General features: G+C 48.7%; 2 protein-coding genes across 6 annotated transcripts in view; one reads left to right on the top strand and one right to left on the bottom strand.

Annotated features, from left to right (window-relative positions):
- Window positions 1–8,947, top strand: part of LOC134053541 (opioid-binding protein/cell adhesion molecule homolog) — a 289,210-nt gene extending 280,263 nt beyond the window's left edge. For both annotated transcript variants that reach the window (XM_062508569.1, XM_062508568.1), the window contains one exon: window positions 8,847–8,947. In XM_062508569.1, the coding sequence (XP_062364553.1) occupies window positions 8,847–8,947 (101 nt within the window). The remainder of the gene's footprint in view (window positions 1–8,846) is intronic.
- A 6,109-nt stretch (window positions 8,948–15,056) lies between these two features.
- The window catches only part of NTM (neurotrimin), a 350,196-nt gene continuing 344,509 nt past the window's right edge, over window positions 15,057–20,743 (bottom strand). For 2 of the 4 annotated variants that reach the window (XM_062508540.1, XM_062508539.1), the window contains 2 exons: window positions 17,945–17,977; window positions 15,057–16,396 (listed from right to left, as the gene is read on the bottom strand). In XM_062508540.1, coding sequence (XP_062364524.1) covers window positions 16,296–16,396; window positions 17,945–17,977 — 134 coding nt within the window. In that variant the 3' untranslated portion in view covers window positions 15,057–16,295. The remainder of the gene's footprint in view (window positions 16,397–17,944; window positions 17,978–20,743) is intronic. The other 2 variants (XM_062508541.1, XM_062508542.1) reach the window with 1 other exon arrangement.

Here is a 20,743-nt window from a genome sequence, read left to right as displayed (position 1 = left end):
ACTAGCTTAGACTTTGGCAGCATTGGGGTCGACAGTGGGAGCAAAGCTTTGCACTGTGGTGGGGTCCTGGATGGTGTGTGGTGATTTGGGGTGGTGGGAAGGGCACACCTTTGGCTTTAGTTGTGGGGCTGGCTGGCCCATCCAGGTGTTTTCTGCTCCACTCTGATCTGTTGTGTTCTGTAGGGTTGTGCTTGGGTCTGCTGAGTGCCAGTCTGTGCTGTTTGGGTAGGGGCTGGTCCAGGCCTTTCTATTCAAACCAGTTCTCCTCCGCCTGATTTCTTCTCTTTGGGTCAAAGCTCTGGGTTCTGTTCCCTCTCCACTGTTCTGGCCTATTCTCTTGTGTTTTACCTTTTTGGTGAAGAAATTTTTTCCCAATATCCAGTATAATGCAGTACAGTATAATAGACTATGTATAATGTAATAAAATTAAAATAAAATGTAGTATAGATTAATACTAATAATATATCAACAATACAAATATATTACATAGATATGAAAACAAGTATTAGTCATATATTTAATAATAGTGTCTCGTGGACATATTATATATAAGCATAATGCTCTTTGGTATATATAATATATTATACTCAGTATATAAATTATAGAATGTCTAGTATACATTATTAGTTTTTATGTAGTACAGCATATAATTTACAAGGTATATGAGGTATTTTATATATGTAAGGTTTAGGGATTTAGGAGTTACAGTGGCAGTGCTGAAGTGTTGATTGGATTTGATGCTCTTAAAGGTCTCTTCCAACCTTGATGATTCTATGAGTCTGTATAGTAAATATTGTATTTATGATATTTAGTACATAAATAAGTACGTTAAGTTTTCAATCCAGTTTTGCCAACATCCATTTTTTTCTGTTTCCCTGTCCTGCTGGCACTCTTACACTTGATCTTTCTCTGATGTGAGACACAGTATCATCACCTAAGTCTCTTTTTCCATGGCTTGAAACCAGACTAAAGAAAAAGTTGCAGTGCAGCTAACTCCCTCTACTCACAAGAGGACTGGATTAGGGATTTTTGGTTTTGTTCTAAGTGATCTCATGGTCATCTTTTATTTGACAGCATGTGTTTTCAGGCATTTTTCCTTCTCTCAGTAGTTAGTGTTGCTCCTTACACAGTCCTCCTGTGACAACACAGCAATCCTCTCACAACGGTTATTAATTGATGCCAACATGCAGATAAAACAAAATTTCACCTTGTTTCAATGAATTAATCACCCAAACACATCCAGCAGGCTGAAGTGAAGTACATTAGAGGTGATTCCATAGATGGCAAAACAGGGACATTAAAAATCATCCATAAAAAGAGAGAGGTAGGAGCCCAATCCTGTGGCCGAGTTCAACAAACTCTCCCTGCCTTGTAATGACTCCTGTCAATAATGGTCTGTTCATTAGAGGAATACTAATATTCCTCTAATCTTTGTTTTATATCAGGAAGATTAGGAAAATATTTACTAGTGAGACAGCAAGAAAAAGCCTTAGGAAGGAAAAGTAAAAATTTAAAATGTTCCATTTGTTTTCATGTGGTATTTACCTGCACCAACACTGAAGCTTAAATTTGTCTTTGAAAGGATATTGGCACATCCTTTGGATATTGCTGTGTGAACACTTAGGATACCTAAAGCTATTTTATTTTCATAACTTTTAATGGAGAAAAAAGCAAACATTCACATTCTATTTCCCCCCCCATCTTTCAAGTGCATATTGAGTGAAACACTCTGGAGCAGAGAGGAGCAGGCCATGGAGTGAGCTCAAAAAGGAATTTAAGCAGGTGGGATTCCATTCCTCCTCAAGGATTGCGCTTTTTTCCATTTTGCGAACATGTTGTGAAATTCAACAGCTTGTCAGTCAAAACTGCAGCTTCTTGGAAACACAAGGGAGAGTGGAAAAGATGGGGTCTGTGGAGAGCTTCTATTTGTGTATGTGTGTGGTGTTTCTTGGACAGTCTCTACCAGCATTTGCCAAGGGGAGGGGAGCAGAATGGTTGGAAATCTGCTAATTCTTTTATTTAAAAATGTCATGTCTGAGCTTACTTTTTCATGAGCACATTGCATTTTGTACTTGCTATTTATATATGGAGATAGGGGGAAACATCACCCAGACCTGGATCTTTACATCTCTTTCAAGTTCCGTGTGTCTCTTAGTCACCCAACTGGGAGCTCTGGGACCTTTTATTTGAAAATGGGACCCTTCCATTGAAGAGTTATTGGAATAAAGAGATATGTAGATGTTTTATAAAAGATGCCATCTGCATTTTTCCAATGTTCAGGGTCTCATTTCTAGTATGTAATCTCAGTGATTGATGATTGGGTGAGTTAACTGAATATAAGCTAAAATACCAAGTGTTAGATGTGATTTAAACCAATTATTCTATGGAGAGATAAAATCTTTTCATGCTTTATTGTGCACTCTCTTAAGAATCAGCAGCTTCAGACTAAATACATAAAAGCAAGGGAAAGCAATTATGTCTTTAAGAATAAGAGCTCTGATTCAATATTTAAAGACTGCTTGACTTAAAACACTTAAAACAAGTCGTAGAATCACAGAATGATTTGGGCTGGAAGGGACCTTAAAGTTCATCCAGTTCCACCCCCTGCTGTGGGAGGGGGCGCCTTCCCGTGTCCCAGCTTGTTCCAAACCCCATCCAACCTGGCCTTGGACACTTCCAGGGATCCGGGGTCAGCCACAGCTTCTCTGGGCACCTGTGCCAGAGCCTCACTACAAATATTTGAATCTTGCAAAAAGACAATCAATGCAAAACATATGCAAAAAAAAAAAAAAAAGAGTAAGAAATAGCATCTTTGCCTTGTTTACCTATTGCTGTGGAGTGTTTGTGATTGCAGTGATTTTCTGTGTTTATTTGTGCACACAAACCAGTAATCTGACAAACCTAGGTGATATTGGGAGTGGAAATTAGTAAGGAGAGAAGGAGACAGTGCTGTATTCAGAGAGTATAAATCTGAGCCACGTCTTTTGTACAGAAGAAAAAGTAATTACCCCACATCTATTTTTGTGTATTACAGGAACTTTGAAGGGCAGGTGAATCTGTCCAAATGCTCTTTTGTATCTGCCACCAGCACTGCTTTTTGGGTCAAGAGAGCAGTTCACACCTCATTTCATCATTCTTCAAGTTGCCACCTGCCATTATTAACACACCACAAAAAGTCTGAGATATGTAAGCTTCAAAGTTGTTGCCAAAGAGTCTGGGGAACTGCAATCCTCAGCTTTATTTTGCTTCAGGAACTGGTGGTCACACACTGCTGTGCCATGGTGTCACAGCCAACCCACCTGGAAGCAGAAGAGAGGACAGAGCACTGTTGGGTGGGGAATTACAAAGGCTTCCTTCTCTCTGGTCAACAATAAAATTATTTTTTCCTGTTAATTGAGTGGATTATGCTGTGTGGATGTCCTGGGTGGGATCGGGGCAGATGTCCATCATGTGGCTGGTGCTGGGGGCTGGCTGTGCTGGTACTTGGGGCCTCGTGACTCTGGGCTGAGCCATCCCTACCATCAGCATCTTCTGCAGCAAACACCCCTCAGGAAATGGCAGCTCTGCTCTGGAGCCAGGCTGCGAGAGCTGGGACTGTTCATCTGGAGGAGAGAAGGCTCTGGGGAGACTAGAGTCCCTTCTAGTGCCTAAAGGGGCTCCAAGAGAGCTGGAAAGGGCTAACTCTTGGGGTTAATTAGGGTTATTTGGTCAACTAATTAGCATTTGGGTTAATCTGGGACAAACTCACTTGCTCTAGAGTACTTTATGGTTCCTTTGGGTCATTGGGTTACTTCAGCTTGATTAATTGACGTTTGGGATTACTGTAGATCATTTGGGTTTACTGTAGATCATTTGGATTACTAGAGGTCAAACTTCTTCTGGGTAGGCACTTTAAGGTTATTTGAGGTCAACCAGTTAATATTTGGGGTTACTCTATGTCATTGGGGTTACTAGCGGTCAACCAAGTTATATTTGGGGTTACTCTATGTCATTGGGGTTACTAGAGGTCAAACTTGGTCTGTGCAGAGCACTTTGAGGTTACCTGAGGTCATTATTTGAGGTCAACCAGTTCGTATTTGGGGTTACTTGAGGTCATTGTGGGGTTACTTGAGGTCAACCAGTTAATATTTGGGGTTACTATAGGTCATTTGGGTTACTTGAGGTCAACTAATTAACATGGGACTATTTGAGGTCATGTTCCAGCTCTGGGGACCATGCTGGGCTTCACTGGGTTTAACCGTTTCTCTTGTTTGATTATTTGAGGTCACCAACTCCAGCAGTGACACCAGAGCTTGAACCTGAGTTTGTGTCCCTGTCATGACTCCTTCTGTTCCATTTCACAGCAAGAAACCCCTGTGTGCTATTGCTGTGTCCTGCCTGCCTGCCATGGTGCCAGTGTTGTATCAGTCTCACCCTCACCCCAGCTTGCCTGGTGACTTTGAGTTCCCTTGCAAGTCACCATAAGTTGCTTGTGACAGGCTCCCTGACCCTTCCCTCTGTCCCCTGGTCCCAGCTGTGCCTCCAAATTCCATCCTGCCCCTGTCCTGTGAGCACCTGCACCTCTTGACCTGTCTGCACATGAGCTCCTCCTGTATTCAGTGTTGTTGGGAGAAGATGTAGATCCCAAGGATCTGGAGCAGAGGGAAGCTCTCCAGCTCCATCTCTTCTGGCTGGATTTCTGTGTCCTTCTGTCCATACTGACTTTGCTTTCTTCAGCTGAGATCTGGCGAGATGTTTCAAAGACACAAACACAGCTTGAAACCTTAAACCAAGCTTTATTAGACAATAACATGACACGTCACCCAGGATTAGGGTTTAATCATCATCAACACACAGGTAAATAATGAGTCTTTAGTAAACGGCCTAAATTAGCCATGGGTGTCAAATGGGAGCACTTTTATGGAGAGGCAGAGGTTGTGCCACTGCACTGTGGTTTGGGCAGCTTTGGAGGTGAGGGGGAAGAGCTTCCTTCATGTCTTGGTGAATGAAGCCAGAGCTGGAGTGGGATATCTTCTTTTACCTCAGTACTTATCAGTGTTCTCTTCTCCTCCATCTTCCTGTGTAGGGATGAGGGACAACTCCCTCTTCTTCACTGAGTTGTTTTGTTTTGTAGGGTTTTTCCCAGCACATTCCCCGTTATCCTGTGAGGTCACTTTGCCTTCACCTATTATCTTCTCTACATACTATACATGTGTTTTCTTCTTCTCTTCCACACTTTTATTTCCACTTGGTCCCTATATTTCACATACAGTTGTTTTCCTGTGTTTGGTACTTACTCTGTTTTTTCTCTTAACTATTTAATGAAATGCTAATTGCTGACTTTGCCATTAGATGCTATAAATAATCAATATATTGTACTATGCTATAAAATGCTTACCTACAGTCACTGCTTACCACACATTACCACACATAATGCTCACACATTACCATTGTGTTCCAGGGTCTGTGTCTGTGGAAAGCTTTAGATCTTGTGTGTCTCCTTTTTGTGTGCAAGAAGCCACCACTTTTTCTGCCTTGCTCTGCGCTGGGTGGCTGTTCAGACACAGGGTTGAACATCCCTGTTGGATCTTCTTAGAATCATCATTTGAGTTGGAAGGGACATTTTAAAGGCCATTTAGTCCAACCCCTTTCAATGGGTAGGGGTGGGCTTGAAGGACCATGCAGTTACCTGAGGGGAAATAACAGGAAAAATCTCATCCTGGGGAGGTTGCCATGACTTACTCTAGATGCCTTTGTTCTCAGACATGAGTCACTGGACAGGCTTCCCCCCACCAAGTCCCCCAGACTTCTTTCAGTTATTTCTGTCCTCAGACTTGAAGAATTGGACAGACTTTCCCCCATTAACTGCTGTTGCAGACCATGAGAAGCAGAGAGGAACTGCTGTCTTTTCCTGAGCCCTCTAGGAAAGAGAGGCTCCAGCAGCACCCTGAGCATGGGCACATTCCCTTCCCGTTTCTCCTGAGTCCTGAAAATGAAAAAACAGCAAGAGACACATTCTAAATGCTTTATTTCCACAAGTTTGTATCTCACCTGGACAAGGGTGAAAGTTCCAACAAATTGCGAGTGAAGTGAAAGGCATGGACAGAAAGAAGGCAGGAAAAGAAAGGAAAAGCTATTTTTTTGGTGCATGTGAAGGGATTCCTTAGCTCTGTAAACATTTGTGCTATTCCCATGGCTCCCACTGGAGTTGAGAGTGCCTCCAAGACAGGCTAAGAAAACCCATTCACCATAGACCCACTGATGCCTTCTGACCTTTGTGTTCAAGATCTTAGGAGAGAAACCAAATCCCAACCCATCTGTACTCAAATCAAGGTCTCAAAAAAATCTAAGGTTGCCTCATGGAAAAGGAAGGAAATAGCCAGGAAAGAAGAAAATAGCCAGAAAAGTGGAGACAAAATAAATCAAGAGGAAGAAACTAAAAGCAAGCAAAAATTAATAGCTGCAATAATAAATAAACTGAGCAGGGGCAGCCAGAGTCCAGGTGCACTCACACATCAATGCCCAGGCACTGGGGTTTGAGCAAAGCACAGCCAAAATATTGGCTGGGATGACAGGGCTAGGGAGCCTCAGTTGAGCCCTCTCCCTGTCCTGGTGGGAGCTGTCCTTTGCCCATAGAGAGTGGCAGTTCAGAGAACACACAGGAGTCACAGGCAGCCTGTGATGAAACGAGCCATCTGCCCTGATTTTGTGATTCTATCTAATTACTATTTTGTTTTGTCCCTGTATCTTTATTCTTGTCTCTTCTGTAGAGTATCTTTACAATCTTTACAAGGCCAAGCTGTCTGATACCAGAATACATTCTTCCACAGAAAAGAATAAATTTAAGAGAAAATATCTTTTACTAGTAATGACCCAGCATTTTTAGTTTTATTTCCTCTCTGTATTAGGTGACTTATCTATCTGGGAACTCTCCAACTCGACCACAATGCAATTGCTTTAGGATAGATTATGAAATTTCTAAAAGTGTCATTAAATCAAAGCCAATAACCAGTGCAGAACTGTGAACTAGAAAATAGTGATAAGAATTAGTCACACATTAAAATCCCCATCTATAGAGATGCTAGAGAAAGGCACCAATTTAGCAGTGTTGGGGCAGATGTAAATGCATAAAAGTTTAAGGCTAATCAGCATTTAGTATTAAAAGCGTAGAAATTCTAACTCTTTTTGTGGTTTTAGAGGATGTGCTGAGCTGCTGCTATTGGTTTGAGGGGTCAAAACCAATAAAGAGGGAGCAGTAACAGGTCTGAGGGAAACCAAGCTAAGAAGCCCTATCCATTCTACCTGCCCCTAACAAATGTGGGCTTCCACCTTTCATATCACAAGGTCTATTCAGCAAGGAAAAGTCTGATTATGTCAAAGCAGTTCTACCCCTCTTGGATGATCATGTGCTCTTACAATCAATTTTGTTTAAGCATGGGCATGACACAGCTTCGTGCTCATCACTCAATCTTCCCATCATTTCCTTCACCTTCTGGCAGTGCTTGGATTTAACATCTCAGACTCTCCTTTGCCTCTTCCTGAATTAAGATAAATGTTCACAAAAAATCAGTAGATAAAAAGACAAGGAATAATACCAATCTGAGGAAATTATTATAACTGGATATGATTTCATAGAATCTCAGAATTATTTGGGTTGGAAGGGGCTACAGGAGAGCTGGGAAAGCACTTTTGATAAGGGCATGAACAAGGGGAAATGGATTTAAACTGAAAGAGAATGAATTTATAATAGATACTGGGAAAAAAAATCTTCACTTTGAGAGTGGTGAGGCCCTGGCACAGGTTGCCCAGAGAAGCTTGGGTTGCTCCATTCCTGGAAGTGTCCAAGGACATGTTGGATGAGGCTTGAAGCAACCTGAGATAATGGAAAGTGTCCCAGCCCATGGCAGTGGATGGAACAATATGGTTTTTAAGATCCCTTCCAACCCAAACCATTCTGGGATTCTATGATGAGCCCATTCCAGGTGACTGCAGGCCTGAGTGCATATTCACAAATGCGTAAGAATCCATGAACTTCACACTTCATCCATGCCCTGAGTTTTGATGCTATGATCTCTGAGCACTCGTTTCTCTTATTTCTTCCCTTTCAGAATGCCAGTACAAGGACTCGGACCTGTGACTTCCCCAAATGCCTCTCCATGGCCATAGGGAGTGTGGACAGACCCACAGCCCTGTGGCAGTGTGTGGTGGTTGCTTCTGCTTCCCACTGCCCAGCTGCCTCATCCCATCCTGACTGGCCCCCTGTGTGCCCTGCAGCCCAAATAACAGCCCTAACACCAAAAAAACCAACAAATCTCCACTCAGAAATCTGTACCCAGATGACCATCCTACTCCCTATCTGACCTGCCTGCCAAGAATCCCCCAGTGACCCCAAAATGCTCCTGCATACCTGAGAATCCACATCGGGACAATGCCATTTCCTGAGCCAACGATCCTTTGCTACCAGTCATGAGTTGTGCTGCTCAGGAGCAGCAAGGTCTCTGGTCCCAGTGGCTCTTGCATGGTTGTTTGCATCAGGACTCTCCAAGGAGGGCAACTTGCAAGCATGGTGGGGCTAGGCTGACACCTGTCCAGGGTGTCCTCCTCCTCCTCCTCCTTCTCCTCCTCAGACAAGGACTGTGCCTCCTCTAAGTGGTCCTCAAGCTCTTTACAAGCCTTCTCACCTCCTCCTCAACACAGACAGTGCTCTCCAAATGATGGGCAAATCCACCACCCCTCCAAGGGGGAACACAACACCCTGCTCAGCTTAGGGGTGGGATGTGAAAGGGAACTTCAGGGACAACAGGGAGGTGGGTTTCCTTCATGGCCTTAATTCTGTCCTTGGTCTTTCTCTTCTCTCCTCCGCACAGGGCCTGGAGCGGTGCACGACGGCGGCAATGCGGCGTCCCGGGTGGCTGCTGGCCTCTGCCTCTGGGCCACCCTCCTTGCTCGCCTCCTCCTCGACTTTTGATAAGGGAGCGGAGGGTCCCGGGAGGCCTCGCCGCACCTCTCCCCAGCCGCAGGCTCGGCCGCCGCGCCGCCCGGGGACTCCTCTCCATCGGACGGGCGATGCACCGGAGGACGGGCGGCGGTGCCGAGCGTCCGAGGATGGCCCCGTCTCCCACGTGCCGGGATCGTTCTCGCCGCCGGTTACGCTGTACAGACCCCACCACGTGCCACCAGACTGCCACCCGCCACCATCGCCCCCGGGATGTGGCCTGGCATGGACGGTGCCCCCTGTGGCTGCCTCATCTCCAGCGCTGGGGGCACAGAGCCTTCAGGGTGGGTGCCGCCCAGAGCCTTCACCGGGATGTTCGTCTTGTCGTCTCAATAAGCCGCCTATGCCCAAAAAGACCCCAAGGTTGAAGCCTCCTGGTTCTGCCTTCAGCCCTCTTGGTCCTGAATGTCAGTTGTCATCGCCAAAGCTCCTCCCTAAGCACCCCGATGTGGCCAGCCCCCCATCACCTCTGCCTCTGCTCCTGACAGGATGCTCTCTGGCCCTTTGGGAGAGGGTCACCCGACAAAACCAGTTGTCTTTCCAGGGTCATGCACTACCCACTACTCTTTGTTCAGCTGACATCGTACCCCTGTGCTTCCCACTAAAACCCCTTCACTTTCCTGAGGACATGAGGTTGCTCTCACAGGAATGTGAGCCCTGGGGACTGCCACCAGCCCTCCTAGAGACCAGAACCTTCTTGCTGCATCAGACAGCCAGGCCCTCACTCCTTGTTCCAGATCCCTGCCCACTCTGCTGCTGCTCCCCTGATGGCAGGGGCTGCCCTATAGCTCTCACCTTGATGCTCTGCCAGCACTTTTTGGGGAGGTTTCTCTGGGCTTGTTTCCCAAGCACTTTCCAACCTGCACATCAAAAGCACAGCATCACCAGCGTGGGGCAGAGGTTCTGAATGACAGATTGAAACACCAGCTGACACTGGCTTTTGCTACGGCTCCGACACTCATGACCGTCTGTATCTCTGCTCCTCTGAGAGGCCTGAGCTGCAATGTCCTCACTCTGCCTTGTCTCATGCCCATCACGTGCCCCTGCCTGAGGAAAGTCTGGTGTGTCTGACCCTGTGGAGGAGGCCTGGGCTCTGTTGATTTGCTGTGCTGGCACAGCAGGGACAAGGATGGCTCCAATGTTCCCTGCTGCAACTTGCCTGAGACACCAAAACGGACACACCCAGAGTCTGCCCTGTCTGCTTCCTCCAGCCACCCTGGGAGCTGCCACCCCTGGTGGCAGTAGCCATGTCATCTGCCCACGTATGGAATTGTGCTCCTGATAGCCTCGTGCACCATGGACCCCCTTGCCTGGTACATTGTGTCAGCCCTTGTCACTCCATGGCCACCCAGGAATGCTTTGGGGCTGCAGTCTGGGCCCCATCCTGCTCCTGAAAAGTCATACGTGGCACCAGACCCTATTGCTGCAACAGGGAGACTCGACTACAGCAAGGCACTGAGCAAGCACACAGAGTGTCCCCTGTCCTGACCCAGCACCTCCCTGTGCCTTGTCCCTTCCTTCTCCCTCCATAAATGAGATGACTTAAGAACAACGGCCACGTACATGCTGTCTTCCCCATGCAAACTCTGCTGCTGCCCAAACCTGCTTTCTGTGGCTGCAAGGAAGCTGGAGTGCCAGCCCTCAGCACACAAGATGGAAAAAAACACCCTGAGCCAGAGGCCATGATGGGCCACCACCCTGTCCTCTGCGCAGCCGTGCCCCTTCTCATCCCTGTTCTCAGTGGGCTGTCCAGGACTTGCTCCAAAATCTCAATGGGTGCTCGTGCCCCCCCATCCTGTTTGCTCAACATGTACCATGGCTGATTGACAAAGAGCAACTGGCCCCAGGCAGGGGCTGCCCAGGTGCTGGCCTGAGGCACTGGCTTACCTGGTGGACGGGGATCTGGCACTGACTGGGTGAGTCCGCGTCCTGCGGTCCCTGTGGTGCTGCTCTGCTTCTCCACTGGCATCCAAAAAAGGTGGCACTGTCAGCGATCTGGGTCCTATCCCGTGGCCCCAGGCACGTTTATCATGTGGGCATGGCACTGTCTTCAGCCAGCACGGCAACACACACATCCTTCCCCACATGCCCACTCCAAAAGTACCGTGGGTGCAGGAGACACCTTGCCCTGATGCCTTTACTGGTCTGCACTGCCCCACAAGAGTCCCCCGCTGTCACCCCGTGCCCTTTCCTTGGTCAGCCCCCAGTTTTTCTGTCCCCACAGCAGAAATGCTGCAGTCACAGGGCCAGAGGCCATGGCAAATCAGAGTGGCAGCGACAAGATGCCACAACGCACACTGAGGCTGGCGGGCCTGGTGCCAGGGCTGCCCCCATCCCATCCTTGTCCCTGGGTCGGGTGGGTTCCCCTGTACCCTGCCAGGACGGCATTCAACTTTCTCGTGCCATGTAACGTGCCATTGTGAGGAACGTGTTGGCTGTCTGAGGCCAGCCCTGCCACGGCTCTGCCGGGTGGCAGACCCATTTGTGACTACTGCTCTCCATGTTTGGATGCCCGGGGGGTGGCTGGGTGCCCAAGGCGGGGGCAGTGTGGCTCTCGGGTCTCTCCTGCTGACGGCCGTGATGGCCGGTCTTGAGTTTCTGTCAATCATTGTATTCCAAGGGTGGCTATACTACCTGAGATTTGTGCATGTTACATTGTAGTTGTAACCTTTTCTAATTCGGCAAGAATAAGAGATGGTTGTGATTGTGCAGTGTATCAATAAAGTTTGACGAACTTTGTACCTTCGGGGCTTTGCTTCACGGGTCCTGCACACCCCAGGGAAGGGACGCGGTGCTGGGCAACTGCTGAGCTGAGCTGGGAGGGCTCCTGAGCGCCTGGAACCTCTGCCACTCCTGGGGTCTCACCCAGCTCTTGGCTCGACCCTCTTTTGATTCAAGCCCCACAGCTGGGGGCCTGCTGCTGTTTGGGCCATCCTTCACTCCATCCATGCATCTCCCCTGGGAATCCACCAGTGGGTCCTGGGTCCTGCCCACCTCTGTCCACTGATGAGCAATGAGCACGCACCTGTTGACGGAGTTCCTGCAGGGTAAGGACTGTCTTTGCTCTCATCACTCACCTACGTTCAGTGGAAGCAGCATGATGGGGGGCCTCTTTTCCACGACTGAGCCATTCCTAGCATCTCCTCCATCATCTTGCAACAACGCTCACTCTGACAACTAAACCTTCCCCCATGAAGGGATGCCTCTGCAGAAAATGCACTCCCAAGGTTTGCTCCTGTCGTGATCTGGCAGTGTGTGACCCAGACCAAATGTCTTCGTCAAAGGACAAAAACCTTGAGGACCAGGAGCAGAAGAGTCGTGACCCTCAGTGTCTCCCTGACATGGCTGTAATCTCACAGCAGGCTGTGCCCTTCACTCCCAGGGGATACCTCATCTTTCCACACCATCAACCAGAAGAAAACATTCAACAAGCTCCTCTAATGTGAAACTTGCTGGCAGGAGACTGGGGACAGTGGGACTGTGACAGAACCATCAGTCTTGCTCACTTTGAGACCTCCCTTCATCTTCCCCAACATGGGAATGAAAAGCCCAGTCCCAAGAGTTTTTCCCTGAGCCCCGCAACAAGCAAACAGCTCTATCCCAGCACTACTATGAGCTGCTGTGACCTTGCACATCAGGGACACCTCTGTTGTTCCCCTCAAGCGACCCCAGCAGAAAGGTAAGTGCTTCCCAAAACCCAACAACCTCCTGAGGGAAGGGATCTGGGAGGGATATGTCACCTTGCCCACTTTCCTCAATGTCACCTGCAGTGAATCAAGCATTGGTGACCTCCATGGGTGACTCTCTGCTTGAAGCCTCTTCCAAAAACCCCAACCCATCACAGAGCCAGGGCTGATTTGATGTAACTACAGGTGCCACAAAGCAGCACCCACCCCTTGCATGCGGTCCCTGGGGATCCCGCCATAGTCCAAGCCTCCCTAACGTTTCCCATCTTCCCATGCCAGTTCTGCTGGATACCCAGTGCTGGACCTGCATCCACTGGACTGAATACCTACAGATGCCCAAACGCTTCTGCTCATGGCACATCCTGATGTCTTGTCTGCATTGTCCCTATCATAGAACAAGGGGAGGTGATGCAGCCCTTCTCTAGCCATGGAATATCCTCCATCTCCCTTTCCTGGCTCAAGAGGGATGTTTCTCCATGGCCCTCAGCAACACCCAACCAGTGCCTAAGGACAAGATCCTCAGCTGCTACATCCAGAGGGAGGGAGGGCATATTTCAGACCATGGCCTCCATCTCTCCCCAGCACCAAGAAATACCCTTACCTATGTCAATAAATTATTACATAAATACATCCATTGAGCCTCCTATCTCTCTTTTAACTTCCTCTTTGCCTGCTACTTCGGCACTGATCTCCTTGATCTCTCGCCTAGAATACTAAAAAAGTTACAATTACAGAGAGGAGGTGAGGGAGAGAGCCCTGTTACTTCCATACCTATCGCTGATCCCTCCCCATTACCCCCAATCATCCAGGCATTGACCCTCTTACCAGGTTTGCTCTGCTGTGGCTGGCTGCTCCAACCTGGCGGTTGCAACACCTGCATAAGGACCAACACCATCACCTATGCCATCCTGACCCTGCTAACTATGTCCAGCTGTCCTGCCCCCACACCCTCAGTACCCTGTCCCTTACTTGGGATGTGCCTCAAAGCTTGAACATGGTTCTTCCCTTACCCCACGTCACTATCACTTGGATGCTGCATGTCACACCTCAAAGCAACACCTTCCCATGCCTCTTCCCCATGCTCATCTCTTGGGTTACATCAAAGGGCCAAGATATAAAAAAACACTCACACAAAACTGTCATGCCATCAATAGCAACCAACTTCTGATCCTGCAAACGTCTCAGGTGACCTGAAGAAACTGGGACCCTGGAGACTACAGTTGAGGACCAAACTCACTAAACAACCTTCTGGCACCCCCAAAAACCAAGACACAGACCAAGACAAGGCTCCATGGACAGCAAAATGCACCTACACCCAAACAATCTTGCTGTGCTTCACCTGTATGAAGCACTGCATGGGGAACCCTGTTCCCTGCACCCACCTCACATCACAACACTCTCTCCCCTCCTTCCCACACAGGATTCACTTCACCTGCTCCATAAGCATCCCCTGCAACACTGTGCATCTGGGCTAGAGAGCCACATGGCCAGTTTAGGGGCACTAAGTGGGGTCCTGAGCAGGGAAATAAGGCACAGCTGTGCCTCACACTCTCTCCATCTACTCACCAAAGCCTTACCTGTGACAGCATTCCTTCTAGGCTCACCGGTGAGGTCCAGGGGCCATCTTTCCAATGCTCTCCTGGCCCATTGTGATGACTTGGTGCTCCCATCTGCCACCCCCCCCTCCAGCATCCCTCCCCACATCCCTCCCCATTCCTGGTGGAGCAAGGGGAGAACGCGGGGTGGCCCTGGCCCCCGCAGCAATGAGCACCACAACCAGACGGAGCGGCCACATGGAACAATCGTTTTAATGGATAGGCAGAGAGAGCCCCCTTGCCGCCCGCCTGCCCGCACCCGGGCCCCCCGCGTGCCCCCCGCTGCCGGCCGCAGGGAAGGAAAGGAAATTGAAGGAGGAAAACCAATTGCAGGAGAAATCCCCGCTGAAATGGACGGCGAGGCAACAGGTCCTGCGCCTCGGCAGGGGCCGGTTGCTTCGTCTTCTTTTTCTTATTTCTTTTGTTGTTTTGGTTGTTTTTTTATATATATATATATATATATATATACACACACACACACACACGCACACACACAAACATATACATACACATACATATATATATATATATATATATATATATATATATATAAATATAAAACTGAGCTATATAGATCTCCCTCTGTCCCTCAGCTCGCTTTATTCCACCGCAAAAAGGCCAGGGCCACGCAGCGAAAAGCGATGGAGAGGGGCCTCGGTCCCCCATTTAACCTTTGTCCCCGGTGACCCTGAGGGTGGAAAGGCAAGGAGGTTCAGGGATGTGTGGACTGAGACGCTTGTCTCGTTGAGAACTGATACACACCTAACTCCATATACAGCATGCAGTAATGGCAGCGGAAGGACCCTGCTGGGAACCGTGGCTAGAACTCTAACAAAAAAAAATTATATATATATATATATGTATATTTATATATACTGTATATATATATCCCATAAAAAGATTCAGTGTCTCCCTCCACCTCAACGCGCGGCGAGTGTCGTCTGTGCCCTCGGCAGGAACTGTCCAGACGACTGTTATTGGGCCGGTTTTGGGGGGGTTTCAGGACAGGACTCCTCCTCCTTCTCCTCCTCCTCCTCACCGGGCTCACAAACATCCTTGGCTGGTCGCCTCCTCGGCAAACAAACTTCTCTCCGCTTGCTCCCCTTCTCCTGGATTGTTTTTTTTTTTCCTCTTTTTTCTTTTCTTTTTTCCCCCTCTTTTTTTTTTTTTTTTTTGCATTTCTGTTTTTTAGGAACTAAGAGTTCTAGGCTCATATCAGAAAATACAATTAATAAAATTAACCATGATTCAGAATCCCTTATCATTCACGATGTCCGCGGATGGTACGATGAAAGCGTGGCTTGACGCCGGTCTCCTTCCTCCCTTTCCTTTCGTGGTGGTGTGGTAACTGTTGAAGATCTATATATCTATACATATATATATGTATACATGGATATATATATATACACATATATATAGATATTCTGAAACACAAATGGCAGCACAGTCCATGAGAAGATGGGGAAATCCTGGCAAAGGAGAAAACCGGTGTGTCTGGATGGAGGGTCCCACAGGAGGGAGCAGGCAGGCGGGGGCAGTGAAGAGGACAGGGCGGGGGACAAGTGCCACACTCTGATGGCCCCATCCATCCTCTGTGCTGGCCCATGGCAGAGAACAGTGAAATGGGGAAAAAGTGGCAAGGGACAAAAAAAACCAAAAAACCAAAAAAACAGGTTGAAAAGAAAACGACTCAGTCTCATTGCATCTTCAGCAGGAAGCCTTGGATTATTAATTTTTTTCTCTTTTCTTGCCATTCCAAATTCCCATTGTGGTTGGGTTTTTTTGTTGTTGTTGTTGTTTTGGTTTTTTTTTGTGTGTGTGTATGTTTTTCCTCTCTCCCCCTCCCCCAGGTGGCCTGGCCGGATACTCTCTCAATTCTTATGATTATTTTCGGAAACGGTGAACACTTCTTCTTCTTCTTCTTCTTCTTCTTCTTCTTCTTCTTCTCCTTCTTCTTCTTCTTCTTTTCTTCCTCTCCTTTCTGCTTGCACTCACTGGCCGTAGTCGTCGCCGCCGCTACTCCGCGGGCCGGCTCTGGTGTCAAAACTGGCAGGCGAGGTGGGCAAGTGGGAGGAGCAGCAGCCACACGGAGCTGCTTCGCTGCCATGCGCCATTGTTGCCGTCGTGCACTGCACCTGGGCCTGTGGGAAGGGACAGGAATGCCCACGTGGTTGGTCACAAAGCCAAGGAATAGCAGAAACCATGAAATAAAGATTAAAACAAAACAAACAAAAAAATAATCACACTATTTGGGGCCCTGGTGGTGTTGCACATGATGGGGTTGCTCTGAGAGCTCTCCGGGTGTCCCCCTCCATCTGTGCTGTCTCAAGAACATGAGAACAGCCATCCCTCTCCCAACAAATGCGGATTTTTGGGACAAGACCCTCTGCAGTCCCTTTTCAACCTGAAGTCCCCATCCCAAACCCACTCCATGTGCATCACCACTATCCAACCTCCCTCAGCCCCCTTCACCCTCCTCCAGATTGGTCCCAATTTTCCATCCACATTCATAGGGGAGATGACAGTTTTTGCCCAGCACATTCTGCCCACCCCAGGGCGACCGCCCTACTAGTCGCCCACTAGTGTTCCTTTGGAGGAGCAGTAACACCTGCCTGCCCTGCAGAGACACCACCAGCAGCACTACATTGAGCACTTAATGTTTTGCACCTCTTCAGAGTCTCTCTGGGGCTCAGCATGGGCCCAGACCACCTCAAGGAGATGGGATGAGGAAGGTGATCAAGAAGAGTCAAGTCCACCCATCTTTGGGGACCACAAGGGATGAGGAGTTCAAAGCTCACTATGGGAAAGGATGTGGAGAGTGTCTTAGCCAATGGTTTTCACCAAAACACCCATTTTTTCACCAAATAGTTGGCCCAGGAGAAGACTAAGTTTGAAAAAGACCTCAGGAAGGCATCCATGCTGGTGTCCTGTGGAAGGAGGGCTGACCACAAGGTCTTATTCATAACTGCTTTTGAAACCCCAGGACATGTCTCCTCACTTCAAAACCTGACCAGGGCACTGAGCATCAGTAACTATCTGGTTTCCCACCTGTAGCACTCTCCAGCACACTCAGATACCTCTCACCTCACAAATCCTGACATCGAATCCAGGTCTCAAACACTACATCCACAGACATTTACAAGGCATCCTAAGGACTGACCACTCGATTCATTACAAATGAAGCCACCCCAAAATCAAGATGACACCAAACCAGTTGGCTGGACAGTAAGATTACACAGCAGAGAGCTGGCTGTCCTGTCCAGGAATGCCACCATGAAGGGGACCAAATGCCTGTTCCATCCCTATCTGATCCCATAAAAAAGGCACTAGAAGGATCTGCAACAAGACCTGCTTACACAATAGCACTGGGAAAGCATCCCAAAGACATCCCTGCTTTCTCCTGGTAGTGGAGAGGGAGCAGGACACCATGGGATGGGGACAGGCATGCAGAGGGCGCAGACCACCACCAGACAGTCACAGTAGGCTGGCAGGGGGGTGACAGGATGGGAGGGCAGCTAAAAAACCCTAAGTCATCCCTACACCAGTGAAAACTCTGGGGTTGTGGAGCAGGAGATCCAGGTGGTGGGTGCTGTGGGTCCCACTGAGATAAATTGTGGTGGGAGCCAGAGGGGCCCAGGGGGAACAGCAGGGGAAGCACTGGCATTGTTAGGGACCCCCAAATTACTGACCTTTCCAGGGTGTCAGAGCGGTAGTTGTCTCTTCTAAAAATTAAAGAACAAGTGAAAGTTAAGGCAAAAGGGCAATGGAAAGCGCAGGCTCGAGACACCTCCCTCAGCCTGCCCTCAACCTGAAGTGAGAAAACCAGTGTCTGGGGTTGAAATTGGATCCGTTGCCCAAATCACACCCCCACTGCTGTAGGGCCATGGTCCCCTCATCTCTGAGATGAGCTGAGTATGGGACCTCAAACCAGGCAAAGCCTGGAGTTGCACCCTGTGCAAAAGGCGAAGCGCAGGGGCTGGGATATGGGGAAGCAGGGGGTTCGCCTCTCCCCCATGAGTTTAGGGCCCCTCCCTCTTGCTAATCTTGCAACATCCTGAAAAGATTTATGGTCTGACAGCTGTGTCTGGCAGCAACATGGACTGTGTGATGTGTGAGAAGCAGAGGGTTGGTTTTTTCCCCAACTCCACAGAATGATGTGGTTTTCCTGAGCACTCTATCACATCCCAGACAGCACCAAATGAGCCGCTGAATGAGGCGGCAGGTCTGGAATAACGAGTGCTACATGTTAAATAAAGCACTAGTTGACCTCCATGAAAAATTAGATTAAAGAAAGGATTAAAAAATGAACGCTACATTAGCCTCTTGCACAACCCCAAAAAGGCTCATGTCACGGTACCTGCACAGATTAAACCTCCATTTGTGGGGGAAAAACTCCAAAACACTCAGTTTCAGGGAAAAGGGGCCACTCACAAAATTGTCCCCCAAAATCTCACAGAAGAGACATTTCTCATGCACAGGTAGTGCAGCCACCGCATCCACATCCCCCTTATCTTGCACTAAATAAATAAATATGTTGATAAATAAAGACACATTAATCCCCAGACTGAAGACACCGGTTGCTTACGGATGGGTGAGCTCAGCCCTATGACACCTGGGGCCATCACATTGCTGATAATTAGGGAGGGGCTGTTCCTGGGGGTGCTGGGAAGCCCTGCACCAGAAGATGGGGGAATCCCACATGTCACAGTCTCCTCAGGGAACTGCCACCCCCTGGGGACTCAATTATTAAAGACTGAATGAATCAATTCAATCAATGCAGCCTTTATGGAAATTATGGGTAGTCAAAGGACTCTGATTTCACTCCCTGATGGGATTCACAGGCAGACCACAAAGCTATGGGGGGTGATCCTAAAATAAGCTTAGACTTTAGTAGGATGCTTCCCTGCCTCCCACCTGATAGGGTCATAACAGCACGAGTGCCACAAATGGGTTAGAACCCAAGGAACCAAGAGCTTGTCAGCAAGGAGATGCCATCTTTACTTTTAGGCTGTTCATTGAGCCTGGATCTGCAGATGCAAAATTGAAGGCCCCCACTAATTAAGATTTTAAACTCATAAACACATTGGAAGGCTGCAACATCACTTGGCATGTCCACCCTAAGCATGCAGCACGGATGAAGAGAAGCCTGGGTGTTTTTGCAGTGCCAGGGGTGTTAGTATCCTTAAAACATGGGGTTACTGGATTACCAGGAAGGCTGGCAGGGAAGACAACTGAGATAGTTCCTAAGCACAGGTGAATCTTCATCACATATGGCTTGGACTTTACTGGGGCAGCAAATGGGTCTGAGCATCCAAGACGGGATGAACTCCTCTGTCACAGCTCAGCTGCCAATACCAGCGGCAGGGGAGGATAAGCCTGTCCTGTGATGCCACCCTGACCCCATGGCTGTAGTATGGCCCCGGCAAAGCCCGACATCCCCTACAGTCCTTAAACAAACTGCTCCCTTGGAATCCATCCAGCCCCTCCCAGAGACAAGGACAGCACTTCCCAGGGTCTCCACATGCCTCCTGCTGCCCCGGCACACTCCAGAACCTAGCTCATACTGTGGGACTGCTCCCTATCCCCACATCCCTTTGCATGACCTGGGCACAGACTGCCCTGAGCCATCCCCTAGGGACCTGGGGACAAGGAAGATTCATCTGTCACTCTGCTCTGCTCCCTCTGACCGTACAATAACAGGAGACAAGGAGATGGCCAGGCACAACAACCAGGTGGCAAGGAGGAGGAGAACGTTGAGGAGAGGATGGAGGTCTCCAGTCCCCACTTCTGTATGGTTCAGCTGTGAGAACCACACACTCCATACCCCAACAGGGAAACAACCCCAAGCAGTGCCCGAGGGAAAGAACTGTCATCCATTTCTGGCTCCTGGAGAGCACAACTCCTGCTCTGGTTTTCCTGCTACCTGAAGAAGCTTGACAAATATGTCAATCAATCACAGCCCTTTCCATCCATGGGCAGTGTCAGAGGGATCCATTTCTCTCATCCCAGCTCCAGCATGCAGGGGAAACACTCCTGGGACAAGGGTACAAACCTCCTCCCTGCCCTCCACACCTTCCCATCTCCCACTAAGGATCTATCTGCTTGGCAGGAGCAGAAAACACGATCTGGAAGGTGATGGAGCAGGGAGTCTCTTTGTTCTCATGTGGGAATGGGGCAGCAGTGACACTGAGCAACATCTCTCCTCCCACCCAGTGACCCAGGGGGGTGCCTTCACACTCTCCTAGGCAATCATCAGAGCAAGAAGATGGAAACCTACAACTAGCTCCTAACTTTGCATTCATGGCAGATTCCAAACATAGTGCCAAACACCTCTGAACAACTCAGACACTGGACCTGAATCAGGAGGCAGCTTTGGAGGCTCCCCCCTTTTCCTGGACTCACCACAACCTCCAGTCCACGTGCCAAGAGCAGAAAGGATCAGTAGCAAATACACATCTCCCCCAAAAAGACATGGGAGACCCTTCCCA

Source organism: Cinclus cinclus, chromosome 25 (genome assembly GCF_963662255.1).
Source record: "Cinclus cinclus chromosome 25, bCinCin1.1, whole genome shotgun sequence".
NCBI lineage: Eukaryota > Metazoa > Chordata > Aves > Passeriformes > Cinclidae > Cinclus > Cinclus cinclus.
The sequence above is the reverse complement of the archived record's forward strand: the minus strand, read 5'-3'. Positions and strand labels throughout refer to the sequence as shown.